Source organism: Nicotiana attenuata, chromosome 2 (assembly GCF_001879085.1).
Source record: "Nicotiana attenuata strain UT chromosome 2, NIATTr2, whole genome shotgun sequence".
NCBI lineage: Eukaryota > Viridiplantae > Streptophyta > Magnoliopsida > Solanales > Solanaceae > Nicotiana > Nicotiana attenuata.
In genome coordinates, this window is record NC_031990.1 from 91,330,839 (window position 1) to 91,344,862 (window position 14,024).

The 14,024-nt window shown below is 35.6% G+C and overlaps 1 protein-coding gene across 8 annotated transcripts; it reads right to left on the minus strand.

Annotated features, from left to right (window-relative positions):
- Nucleotides 431-10,351, minus strand: LOC109215011 (putative lysine-specific demethylase JMJ16). Of its 8 annotated transcripts, XM_019379031.1 has the most exons (11): nt 10,125-10,350; nt 7,311-7,375; nt 6,882-7,180; nt 5,009-5,080; nt 4,795-4,872; nt 4,010-4,483; nt 3,690-3,911; nt 3,301-3,459; nt 2,048-2,416; nt 820-1,342; nt 431-741 (listed from the first exon to the last, which is right to left on the minus strand). In XM_019379031.1, exons 3-11 carry the CDS (start codon nt 7,173-7,175, stop codon nt 665-667), a joined length of 2,268 nt encoding a protein of 755 aa, XP_019234576.1. In that variant the 5' UTR covers nt 7,176-7,180; nt 7,311-7,375; nt 10,125-10,350; the 3' UTR covers nt 431-664. The 8 variants fall into 8 exon arrangements, with proteins under 8 accessions (XP_019234576.1, XP_019234554.1, XP_019234572.1 ...); XM_019379009.1 differs by having other exon boundaries at nt 431-1,342; XM_019379027.1 differs by having other exon boundaries at nt 431-1,342; nt 7,304-7,375.

Here is a 14,024-nt window from a genome sequence, read left to right on the forward strand (position 1 = left end):
TTTATAATTATTATACTTTCCCTATGTGTTACTAATTCAATAAATTTTACAGTAAACGAGCATTTTGATGAGACGGAACATGAATGATAGAAGCATTACATTTCACATCATCTTGATTTTGCTAATAATCTAAGCCAAATATAAGTTGATTATATTCTTTCTGAATGTTGATTCATTTTGATTCTAATGAAAGTGTGGCTTTCTACCTATTACGATGAACTTAAATTAATTTTCTAATTTTAGGACAAAGATAGCACAAAGTTATAGTGCCTACTTAAAAATGAAAGACAAGGTTTTATATCGACTACTAAAAAGCATTTAAGTAGGAATTATGATTGAGAACTACAAATACGTTTACAAGATATCTCAGCTTATTGTATTAACTTTATTTTTCAAAATTTCATAACTAATTATTTCTAAATAATTCGTATGATTGTTTGGAGGGAATTGTTTGCTATTATCAATTTTATCTTGAGACAGTGCATCGCGCGGGTACGAGTACTAGTATACAATTATACATGAAGCAAGTACCAAGATTGAGTTGTAAGAGTATTTCCCAGTTATTTAGCAGAATTCAAGGTTAGTAGTCTACAAATTTACAGCAGAGAACCAACTTACAACAACGTATTAACGCGCCACTTATGCTCATTTGGGTTTGTGGTTGCTAGTTCTCGTCATCACTAAGAATAATCACACTTCGTTTAGTGGACGAAGACTCCCGTGCAAGATGCTTCTTGAGAACTGTATTGGAAGAGGTCATAATATTTTTACCAACAGTAGCATGCTGTGAAATTTTTGGGAATAAAACTTCGATCTTACCATTAATAATTCCTTTTGATTGTGGCCGATGACTCGATCCATCTGCCTCAACCCACGAACCAGATACCCGATTCACATTATTTGTTCTAGCACTTGGACCAACTGAAGGAATTGACACTTCTTTCCTATCCAATGACTGTCCGGACTCTGATTTCACCTTCATTTCATCCTTGCTGAAATCTTTAGAGACGTCGGACACAGGCAATCCAAGTTTTTCTTTTGCCCACTTACGAACTGCGCTTACCTTCCCATCCAAAGCTTCAACCATGATGTTCAACTCGTCTATTTCATAGCGTATAAGCAAATACTTCTCACTCCATGCACAAGGACATAGCTGCTTGGCATGAAGAAGACAAGCATATTTATGTGGAGAACATTTACAGCCAATGGCGGAAAGGTATAGATCATAGTAGCATATAGGGCACTCCCTTTTGGTGGTCGCACAAAAGTCATCCTCCATCTTTCGCAATTCAAGAGAAGCACATAGATATGTGCGTCTTCTCATTTCAGTGGAAACCCGTGACTATAAAAAAAAATAGAAATAACCCAGAATTACTTCCAATAGAAATGAAACGATATATCATTTTCTACATGAATATATTTCTAGACAACATACTAGTCAGTAATGATTGCTCACACACTTGAAACAGAAGCTAAGTCTCAACCTCCGGAACAAGGAAATTGAGCTGCTCACGGAACATATACCAAAAAGGGAGAACTACAAAAGAGCCGGGTTAAATTTTCCTAGAAATATCAGAAGCATGACTTAATGTTGAACGTGCCTTTGAAATGCTTGACCAAAAGGTCAGATGTCTGCAAGACATCTTTTACCTTGATAAAAATGAGTTCTAAGGACTAAAGAGGGAAAAACAGTCGCAGATGATACCAAAATCAGAAACACAATGTAACAAGGAAAGGAAGAAACGACAATGTCTTTATTCATAGAATAGGCATAATTACATTTTTGGGCCGCCATAAAATATAATAGCCGGCAAATGTATATGTTTTGTATATTAAGTATAAATATACATATAATATACAAAAATATTACATATTACATACATAACCAGTGATATATTTGGGCTAGCGCCCGTAATTATTATTGGCAGACGGGACAAAAATGGAAAAGGCCCTAAAGAATAAGCAGAAAGCCTGTTAAAATTGAAGTTCAAGATTTTAGAAGGGCTCCTTATATAAATAGTGAAGCCATGAGTAATAGAGGGCTTACCTTAAGTGCTTTTGTCAAAATGCCATTGTTCCGACAAACTGCTCTCCATTTTAGATTATCAAAAAATTTCTTGTTTAGCAGCGAAAGTTCCGCTAAAGCCCTAATTCCTTCTGTGGCTGCTTCAAACAACAGCTTATCATAGGAGATTGATGTCTTTCTGCCCTGCTCAGAATACAGTTCTACAGCACTCTGGCCGTATGGTAACCAGTCAAAGGGAGCAAAATTTACTGCTTCGGAACAATTAAAGCCGCTATCAACATGTGCATGGTATGCTCCAGGGAGAATGAGAACAAACTCCTTTGGATTTTGCACACAACGATAAACAGGTATTCCCTCTGAAGTCAATATAGAAGGAGAAAACTGAAAGGCCTGCATTTTGGATATGAAGATTGATTGATCAAATGGGAGGTAATAAACAAACCTTTCATATATGATAGTTCATCTCTTCTGAAACGAAAAAGAAATTTTAGACAGTCCTTATCAAACTTAAACCATATACTCCCTCTGTCTCAATTTATGTGGCACTTTTTCCTTTTTCCTTTCCGTCTCAGTCCTAAAAAGGATGTCACTTTTCCTAATTTAGAAACATTTTATCTTTAGAATTCCTACTTTACCCTTAGTGAATTGATTTAAAGGCACACAAATATTAATGGTTTGTTTCAGACCATAAAAACAATCTTACTTTCTTTATTAAACTCCGTGCCGAGTTAAACGGGACCACATAAATTAAGATGGAGAGAATAAATGATTAATAACACCATAAAAAGATTCAGGGAATACATGTCACTAAATAGAACGCTAAGAAGGATGAGTCTTGTTAGAAACATGCACATTATGCACTAACCAAAATATGTCCTTAAGGTTGAAAATCTCAAAATAATATGTTCAACGTCTTCTGGATAACTTTTGATTAACCAAAGACTACTGGCCCACACATACTCATTCAAACCCACAAAAAAGAAGAGAAATCAAAGCAGCCAAAGTCATCATGCTTGCAATACAAATTACCAAGAGGATTATTATTCCATAATTGCACCAAATACTTCCCATATTTTTTTTTGAAAAGGTAAAGAAATACTTCCTCATTCTTTAATAGAGGTCTTCACTTTTATTTTTTCCTGGCAATAGAAAAAAGAGAGGGCAGTTTATTGGTAAAATTGAAAAAGGAACCAGGTCAACATACATCCCTTTCTTTCTAACAAGCCATTCCTTCTCAAAATAATGAAAAATAATTTCACGGATTTGAAACTCACAATGTTTTGAAGCAAACAAGGATGTGCTGACAACTGCGGCAGATGCTTCTTGACAGCTTCCTCAAACTTGCAACGATAACTCCCGGGAACCCCATAAAATATTTTCGGTGCACCAAAATGTATGTAAGATAGCAAATACAAGTGGTGCTCTTCAATTCTCTATTGCAAGATGGAAAAAAACAGAAAATATTGGCAATTAATCAACATAATAAAATAGGTAATGCTAACAAATAGACCAATGCTCATTAATACTTTCGGCTTCCAAGAGATACCGCCCAAGAACGATGATGCCCCTTACCAAAAAACAAAGATGAGATAAAATATGCCCAAGAATAATTTGGATTATAAGAATAAAAGTCATTGCTTAATTAAAAAACTCTAAATCTTACCCATAGATATGATGAGAAACACATTCCAATGGAGAGCCGAGGAAGCAAAATAGAGGAACTCTCACGACTTCCAAAACGGAGAAGAGAATCTTGAAGCATAGGGGTATTATTCAAGTTCCAACCTGATTCTACATATTGTGGACGACGACGACTAGTTACATCCCGTTCATGTAGGAAACCCCTTTCAGTTGCTTTAATTTCTGCACTAGTTCCCTGGAGAACCTACAAACCAAATTGACAACGAAAAGTAGGAAAAAATGATTAAGGGAAAAGAGATTGACAGATCCCTAGAAAAGATAATTGCAGTTCCAGAGAAAAACCTCAATTTCTTCGGTTGGATTCTCAATAATCCTCCAGTATTCCCCTTCGATATCCTGAATTGACGGTTCTAACGCCGTAGTCTGATCTGCCTTGACAAAGTACTGCTTCTTGAAATGATCAGCGTAATGCTTGAAATATTTCAGCATTAGCTTTGGCCCATTTTCAAATTCAAAGTGTTCATTACAGCAGCCAAATTCTTTACGTTCAATGTCGTGTCCAAAATCTGACTTCCTACTTAGGGTTTTCTGCTGTTTATTATTCGTCCTTGTACAGGCTCCCTCAAGCCTTTTCCTGAAAAGCAGATTCTGGAGGTCACTAGTGCGCTGGATATGGGTGTTGACTCCATATACTGTGCTCTCTTCTTCAATGCGGCTAGGTGGTTTCCAGGACGAGGGAGGAACGATACGGCATATTCCATAGTGCTTGACATGTGGAAGGATGCTCGCTACATACTTCAGAGTATCTTCAAATTCCTAAAATAAGATTTAACGTCATGAAAGAAGAGTCTGTCAAGAAATTAAGATGCAATAGAGGGCATATACGACTAGAGGCGGATCTGGGATTTTAACTTGATGGGTTCAATCTTCATGTTTTTACCATTGAACTCATTACAAAACTAAAATTAAGGGTTCAAAATATTGTATTTATAGAATTTTGGTGAAATTTTACATATATAACTAAATCCCGTATAAGTTACTGGGTTCAGTTGAACCCGTAGTTGGGTAGCTGCATCTTCCCCTGGCATATACCAGGCTGAAAGTGAGATGGGACTGTCAAGGAATACCTCTTCACTAGGATGGAATACAGGAGCCTCTTCAAGTGAAGGTATGCGTGCCAATTCTGGACGACATCTTGCAATAACCTTTGAAAAAGCACACCAGAAACATCATAAGCTCAATGGAAATAATAAAAAATACGATCCAAATTAACATTTGGGTAGAGAACATACAATCCTTGCCTTGAAACCAAACATTATACAATATTAAGGAAGAATGAACCTTCTGGCAGTTGTGGCAGCTGGAACATCCTCGGATCACTCCTTTGGGAAGAAAAGCACTTGAAGACAAATTCTGCAAAAATAAATCAAAACCCAGAACACCAAACCACTATTTCAGCAGCACTACATGCCAACAATTACAGTCTATATTGCTCGGACTCGGGTGCGCGTATCCGATCCGGGTGTTAATCTAGAGGTTGGATGCTTCATCACATAAGTTTACGATTTGAGGGTATGGACCCGAATGATACGGGTGCTCGGCTACAACCAGTACATGTATATCACGAATTATAAAGTATATATTTCGATTAGTTAATCACCAATATTTTATTCATAACATATCTCGCGTAATAGAAAAACATTCTCTACTCTCTCTCTCCCCCCCTCTCTCTCTCTCTCTCTCTCTCTCTCTCACTCTCACATCTATGTAGCACGGACTCTTCAAAATCCTCGCCACCCCCGTAGCGACACAACATGGGTGTGGCTGTGGCTATGGGATCTATACCGGATTTGGTCAACTTACCTTGGGTACTTTGTACATTCTATGACAGAGAAGTATAGATTAATTGGGTTATAGAATGTAGTCAAAGTACCCAAATAATCTATACTTCTTTGTCATAGAATGTAGTCAAAGTACCCAAGGTAAGTTGACCAAATCCAGTATAGATCCCACAGCCACAGCCACACCCACACCCACACCCACACCCATGTTGTGTCGATACGGGTGTGGCGAGGATTTTGAAGAGTCCGTGCTACATAGATTAGAATACATAAGCCCTTAACCTTTATCCAAGTGATGCCCGAGACAATCAAATGAAGAAGAGAATACAAGAGGAAAAGAAGATTATCCTTGACCAGTAATCAAACCAACCTTGCCAGGATATATATTTTTATAAAGCCCATTGACACAGTTAGAGTGTCACACATTGATTGGGGAAATTGGTTGTCCCCTTATATGGTCTCGGACAATACTCACCTAATGAGCTAACTTTTGAGGTTGAGTTAGGTTCAAAGTTCAATTTTCTTAACATGGTATTGGAGTCGGACTCATCTTGTTGTTGTATTTCCCAATATTGGGCCCCATATTATGTTGTCCACGCTCCAAATAACCAGGTTGGGCACAAACGGGAATGTTACTATGCCACATAGGTTGAGGAAATGGGTTGTCTCGTTGGTGTTGGATGATTTTCATCACATTAACTTGCCTTTTGAGATTGAGTTAGGCCCAAAGTCCATTTTCTCCACGGATACATCATTCCTATTGCAAACCACCTGTCAGTTAACACAATGTTCTTCTTGTTCAAAAACACAAGGATGCTTATGGTCAACAGGAATAACCCTCAGCAGCCAGTATAGCATAAAATAGTGTCCCTAGATGCATCTCTCACCAGAGTCCAGATATGTTTATCTCATCCTCTCCAACCAGAGGCACCAGCTATGGTCCTCGCTCTTCTTTTCCTGCCTTTACAATAAGAACCGCAAGGGGAAAATCTAGCGAGACCTTTTCTTTTACAGCAATATAGATATTAAAAAGCTACACATAGTCAATACAGTTTGATTAATTAACACTCCCTCCATCGCACCATTTGACTTGACACAGAGATTAAAAAAGAAAAGAAGATTTTGAATTTTGTGGTATAAAACAAGCCTTAAACATTTGTGTGGCTAGAAATCATCTCATTAAGGATAAATAGGAATTTTAAAGTTAAATTATTTCTAAATATAGAAAGGTGTCTTTCTTTTTGGGACAGGCTAAAGAGGAAAGGGTGTCACATGCATTTAGGACAGCCGGATCTATGGTTAATTTTTCGATACTGGAGATGGAAATAAAAAGTATATTCATGAGAAATTTTATGAAAATCTTACTAAATGACCTTATCATCTTCAAATTCAGAATCGTCTTCAATGTGATCAACATGATCATCAAGAATCCAAGGCCTATGCCTAACGGAACTCTTAAGCTTTCCTGTGCTAATAATTGTTGAAGTAGCAGCAACCTGGCTAGAACCTTGCGCAAACTCACTCCCAAGAGCCACAGAATTACAGGCTTCTTCACTATTTTTCACCTTCTTTAGTGTGAATGACATTAGCGATTCAAAACCAGGTGGAACTGACAACTTGTAACCATCGTCACTTTCACCATTCGATCTTGTGCGCTTGGCCCCCATTAGCACTGAAACAAAAGAGAAAGTATTAGTGGACACGGAATGTTGCATGGACATATTTTGCCTTTTAACACTAAGGAAGAAAATAACCAAATATAGGCATACTTCATCAATGTCCATATAAGTAGTACCTCTTACCTTCACCTTTATATCTCTGTCAAGTACAATCAGACATCCATCAGTTAAAACTTCAGAACTGAGATCTGCAACAAGAGAGCACAAATAAGTAGGTAAATACTAGCCATTAGCCAAATATGACATTCCAACAACAACAAATAACCCAGTGTAATCCCACAAAGTAGGGTCTGGGGGTAGAGTGTACACAGACCTTAGCCAAATATGACATTATAAGATTAAATCATCTGTATAAGATACAAAAGACTAAGTAACCGAAAATGAACTTGGTTGTGACTGTATTGTAAGGTCAATAAAAGTGGGTGTAGTACATTCTAACCAAATTCTTCATAAACATGTTTTTTCGTATGTAAGGTCAACAATAGGCACAAATTTATACATATCCAAATCCAAGGGCAAGTGCAGGGCTGTTTAACGTAAATGGTTGGACACTCTCTTCGTATAACATCTTAGCTTGGTCAATCTATCAAACACTCCTAGCAAGTTCCAATCGAATGGGATAACAAAGATAGAATATTTACGATGGATCAAATAGAAAATCACTCGTGGTTATAAAAAGCCCTCTATCTCCTAGCAAATGCAATTTACAGACCCGACATCTCTTTCCTTCAATAATGCCTTCACTTCAAGAAACTATTTTCCTTTTCTCAAAAAAATAATCAATCAATCAACTACATCTTAATCCTAGTCAAATTAAAGTCAGCTATATGAATCCTGTGTATCGTTTTTGCTCTATTCGGGTCCATTTCATTCTTGGATACTAAATTCCCAAAAAGAACAAGTCTCTGAAAGTATCAAAACTAGCACAAACCCAATTCATATTTCAGCACCATGACAAAGATCAAATAGAAATACACACATATCCACACATCTATTGTTTATACGTGAAAAATCGAACCTTGAATCAAATATTGCAACTGTAAGTAAGACATGTATGAAGCAGTATAAGAATGAAAATATGCTGAAGTACCTACAAATTAGACGCAAAAGGTGATGGTAGTTTTGCAGTTACAGGGTCATAAGATTCTAATTAAAGTCAGCTATATGGATCCTATGTATCCATTTTGCTCGATTCGGGTAATTTCATTATCCATTACTCCCTTTGTCCCCATTTGTGTGGCACACTTTTCTCTGTCCAAAAAAGAATGATACATTTCTATAATTAAAAATAATTCAACTTTAAACTTCACAATCTACCCTTAATGAGATGATTTATAGTCACACAAATAACTATAACTTGTTTTAGACCACAAGTTTCTAAAGTTTTTCTATCTTTCTTAAGCTTCGCGACTAGTCAAACACCGCTACATAAATTGTGACAAGGAGTACTAAGTTCCCAAAAAGAAACAACCCCGTCTCATATTCCAGCACCATGACAAAGGAGAGATAGAAATACACACACATATCACACGTCTACTGTGTGACAAATTAAATCTTGAACCAAAACTTGCAACTGTAACTAAAAACATTGACATTCTAAGAATTTAAATTTAACCTTCTCATTTTACTGCAAATATCTATAACTTAATTCAAAATCCACCTTTCTTTCTTAAACTTCGTGTCATGTCAAACACTACCACATAAAATTGGCCGGAAAGAGTACTAAGCAATTGTAACTAAAAACATCAACATTCTAAAAATGTAATTCTAGGCTTCTCATTTTACCGCAAATATCTATAACTTGTTGTAGACCACAAGTTTCAAAATCCCCCTTTCTTTCTTAAGCTTAGTGCCCTGTCAAACATAGCCACATAAAATTGGACGGAAAGAGTACTAAGCAATTGTAACTAAAAACATCAACATTCTAAAAATGTAATTCTAAACTTCTCATTTTACCGCAAATATCTATAACTTGTTGTAGACCACAAGTTTCAAAAGTCACCTTTCTTTCTTAAGCTTAGAGCCCTGTCAAACATAGCCACATAAAATTGGACGGAAAGAGTACTAAATTCCCAACAAATAAATTAACAATCCCATTTACCATTTCAGCGCAATTACAGAGAACAAATAGAAATACACACATATCACACATCTATTGTGTGGAAAATTGAAACTTGAACCAAAACTTGCAACTGTAACTAAAAACATTGACATTCTAAGAATTTAAATTTAACCTTCTCATTTTACTGCAAATAATCTTTAACTTAATTCAAAATCCACCTTTCTTTCTTAAACTTCGTGTCATGTCAAACACTACCACATAAAATTGCCTAGGAAAAGAGTACTAAGCAATTGTAACTAAAACATCAACATTCTAAAATGTAATTCTAGGCTTCTCAGCAAATATCTATAACTTGTTGTAGAACCACAAGTTTCAAAATCCCCTTTCTTTCTTAAGCTTAGTGCCCTGTACAACATAGCCAACATAAAATTGGACGGAAAGAGTACTAAATTCCCAACAAATAAATTAACAATCCCATTTACCATTTCAGTGCAATTACAAAGAACAAATAGAAATACACACATATCACACATCTATTGTGTGGAAAATTGAAACTTGAACCAAAACTTGCAACTGTAACTAAAAACATAGACATTGTAATAATTTAATTCTAAACTATAGACCACAAATTTCAAAAACCGCCTTTCTTTTGTAAGCTTAGTGCCTTGTCAAACATCGCCGCATAAAATTGGATGGAAAGAGTACTAAATACCCAAAAACCAAAAAATCCTATTTCACAATTCAGCACGATTAGAAAGAACATATAGGAATACACACATATCACACATCTATTGTGTGAAAAGTTGAAACTTGTAACTGTAACTACTATAAGACATCAACAAAGCAGTATGAAAATGAGAATACGCTGCAAATACCTAGAAATTAGACGGTTTTGCATCAAAAGATTCTCCCAATTTCTTTTATTTGACTGGAAAAGAGTGTGTTAGCAGAAAAAAAAATTGGGTTGAAAATGGAGAAAAAATGTTTAAAATTTTAGATCCGTGATTTTCAATTTCAGTCCTCAATATAAAGTTAAGTTTTGAGGATTACACTTTAAAAACTAGGCCCTATGATCTATAATAACCAGGGCGGCTTTCTGATGCAAAATTGTGAATATTTATTTTATAATCAATTTCTTCTAATAGTTATTTAAATAACTCCTTCTAAATTTTTAGTTTGCAATCGAGGACGACCCGAGATAACTGTTATAGGAACTGTTACCATTATTCTATATGAAATATAAGCATTTGAAAAAGAATCAAGTTTTTTCATTAGATTGAGTATATCAATTAGAGTACTATCATTTCTTCTTTTTGGGATTGTATCAAAGATTCAATTTTTTTCCCCTTAAGTTTTGAATAACCGAATTCATACTTTATATTTGGCATATTTAAATTTGAATAAATACTAAAAGGATAATATATGCGTACGTATTGAAAATATCAAGAAAAATAAACGTAGATGAAAACTAGTACTAAAAAGTTGGAATAGAAGAACCTCATTCATTAATTTGATGTGAAAATAAACATTTGTTGCTTTCAATATACTTCTGGTAGGCTTTAGCTTGATTGACGAAAAATACAGAACAATATGATCTCTTGGAGGCACAAAGAAAAAATATAATAGTAGTAACGTTTGGTGAGAACAGGAAAAGATTAAGAAAGGAAATTGAATATTGTGCAAACCAAGAAAGAAAGTGGAAAAGGTTTACGTAATATTTAATGAGAAAAAGACTAAAGAAAAAAAGAACAATCACTTGATTCCTTTCATAAATTTTGCATTTATACGTTAGGAGCCCATTTTTAAGAAACAAAAATATCTTCTTTTTTTTTATTTTTTACCAAAATATATAATAAGAGTAAAAATACTTAATTAAAAAAAATACAGGGTAAAAAATGGGCCCCCTAAAATTGGGGGCCTAAAGCTTGGGCTTTAGAGGCTTTACCCAAAAGCCGCCCTGTCTATAGCTCACTTGACTCACGTCGTCACGAGTTCGAGCCGTAAAATCTACCTACACTTTTCTTCTGATCCCGAATTAATACGGGATATTTTGGGGTGAAATTTAAAAATAGCCGAACAGTGGTAATTGAAAAATAACCAAATTTTTAAAAGTAATTGAAATTTAGTCATTTTTCATGTAAAGATAAATCTGAACGAAAATACTGTTCAAAATCCGAAAAATATTCCAACATAATATACTGGAGTTCTAACAGTGCTCCAATCTCTAGTAAATTATGCTAAAACTTTCCATGCGTTGGAGTTCCAGCATAATATGCTGGAAGTTCATACACAGGTGCACCAATCTCCAGTATATTATGCTGGAACTTTCCGTATTGCAGCAAAATAGTGGCTATTTTTCAATAACTTTGCAAACGCTGGCTATTTTTCAATTACCAGTCCGAAAACTGGCTATCTCGTGCTATTTTCACGATATTTTGTATACAGTGCTACCTTTTACACTTTAAAAATGTAGAAATGACACCAGGTAGCCACTCTAAGGGGTGTTATTTAAGAATTACCCAGTGCGTCATGAATTTCAGTTTTTCCGTTCTAATTTTCAGGACAAAAATATTCTAAATTATCTTAAAGTTAACATTTTTAGTTTAAAAATTTAAGACAAAATAAGTATTGGCTATTCTCTAAATAGCATCCCTGTGAATGGCTAGCTGTGCACTTGCCCCTTAAAAAATAAGAGATTCGCACAAAAGTATAGCCCAAAATAATATATTGCACCTAGTAGCCATATTTTTAAGTTTACAGTTGCAAATCCCATATTTTTTTGTAACATTGTTTGTATACTCGATATACGATATTATATACTAATTATAATACTGTACATAAAAGATATTAAGTTTCGCCTCCTACGAAGTACAATTAACGAAAAAATCATCAAATAGCTCAAATTTTCGCCAAATAGCTTTAGATTTTAACCATAAGTACAAAATGACATCCAACGAACATCAATCATCAATCCAAAATTTCAATATATTGCAAAACTCATTTATATGTTTTCAAGCTTAAAAGAACCCCAACGATCGAGTTTTAAAATTTTCACTTTAATTCATCTAACATTATTTAAATATTTGATGATAAACATCATCACATATCAAAAAAGGAAAGAAGATAATAATGCCACTCTCTACTAATGCCAAAAAGTAATGGGTCTTTATGTCCATTTACAATGCTGAAATTAAAAAAATGTCTTTGACATGTGTATGTAATATACTATGATATTGCGTTAAGCTTATGAAGTGCGTCAGTAAGACAGGAGCAAGTACTACACCACGGAGGGTTGTGGTATGATAAATCTCCGCCCTTAGTTAGAGGGTGTCAATGGATATTTAAACCCGACTAAACCGACCGAACCATACTATATCGAACTGATTTTTAGGTTTATTTTTCTTAATAAAGTTGTAGGGTTTTATATACATCTATTACCGTACCAATAATTAGGGTGGGTTTTTTATTTTATGAAAGTAAATCGAAAAAAAATCGAACCGTACCTAATAAATTCACATGTAAAAAGATATATTTATATATTAAGTTTAAAAATAATAAAGCATTTTAAACTCAAAATCCTAATTCCCAAACCTGTTGTGTTACTCCTATTGAAACTAAATTATTTCCACCATATTCACTAGCAAGACACACAAGGTATTCTAGAGATTATGAGTAGCAAACTATAATGTATTGAATATGTTTCTGTTTACCCTCAAAATCGGATAACAATTGAATTTGTAAGTGGTTTTAAGGATACGTGGATTAAATTGATACAAAGCAATAAATTAAATTGCAATTGAAATAAAGTATGATAAAGTAAATTCAAACCACACGAATTGAACAGTTACAGCCTTGGGGGTGAGCCACCCTTGAACAGAATGTGCTTCGATCAGTGTCAAGACACCGCTGAATAAGAACTTAAAGAGAATATAACAGTATATTGCTTCTGAATGATTGTTACAATGTGCTTTACAAGTAATCAAACCCCCTTTATATAGTAGGGGAGTCTTGCTTTAGGTACAATTCTATAAAAGGTAAAAATCTCCTGATTTGCTGATTTGCGGGTTCCTTATTGATACGTGCCGAGATTCCCGCCGTAATACCCGACCGGTTACGGGTATTTCGGCCTTCTGTTATTTCGGTCTTCTGTTGGCTATACTGATAATGTTTCCTCGAGCTCGTTCGTCGTCAGGGTCGATTCCGGGATCATGGACTCAATGTTCTCGAGGATGGGCATTCTGACCTCGTGTTGTGGTTCGATGGATTTCGGGGTTGATCTTCAATCCCTCAGGTTCTGAGCCCGATCTGTCATGTAGTAGACGAGCCCGGGCTAGCAGAGCCCCGTTCTCCAGCATCAATAAAGATCGGTATCGAGGCTGGCTAGGCCATTTTGTCCGAGTGAGGACCTCGGACCTGATCCTAATAGAGTGCATGCCATTCCCCGAGAAGTGGAACACAAAACGTAAGTAAAATTTCTTTTTTCCAATATTTTATTTTACTCTCCTTTCCTTCTTTCTTATCGGTGCTTGGTGGTGGTGCAGCTGTTGCTCGGGTCCCAAATGCAATCCCTCGACTCAAGGAGTGGGTCGAGGGCATTGTGTCAGAAAAACCATACTCTGAACGCACATGGCGCGAACTTTCGAAGAGTCGGTGGGAGGCCCGTTCTCATAGTGAGATTCCTTTCCTGAGTGAGTAATACTTGGGTTTTTTTTGTGTTGCTGGGGTCTTATCTGTTCCGTTCCCCTTTGCAGGTTTATCCAAGGATGTCACGATGA

Excerpts from the sequence above, each read along its gene's own strand:
- LOC109215011 (XM_019379009.1), bottom strand. The coding sequence starts at position 7,175 with ATGGGGGCCAAGCGCACAAGATCGAATGGTGAAAGTGACGATGGTTAC. Across the intron at positions 4,484-4,794 it reads TATTCCATCCTAGTGAAGAG|GAATTTGAAGATACTCTGAA; the intron begins GTATTCCTTGAC and ends ATCTTATTTTAG. Across the intron at positions 2,417-3,300 it reads CTTGTTTGCTTCAAAACATT|GCCTTTCAGTTTTCTCCTTC; the intron begins GTGAGTTTCAAA and ends TCCAAAATGCAG.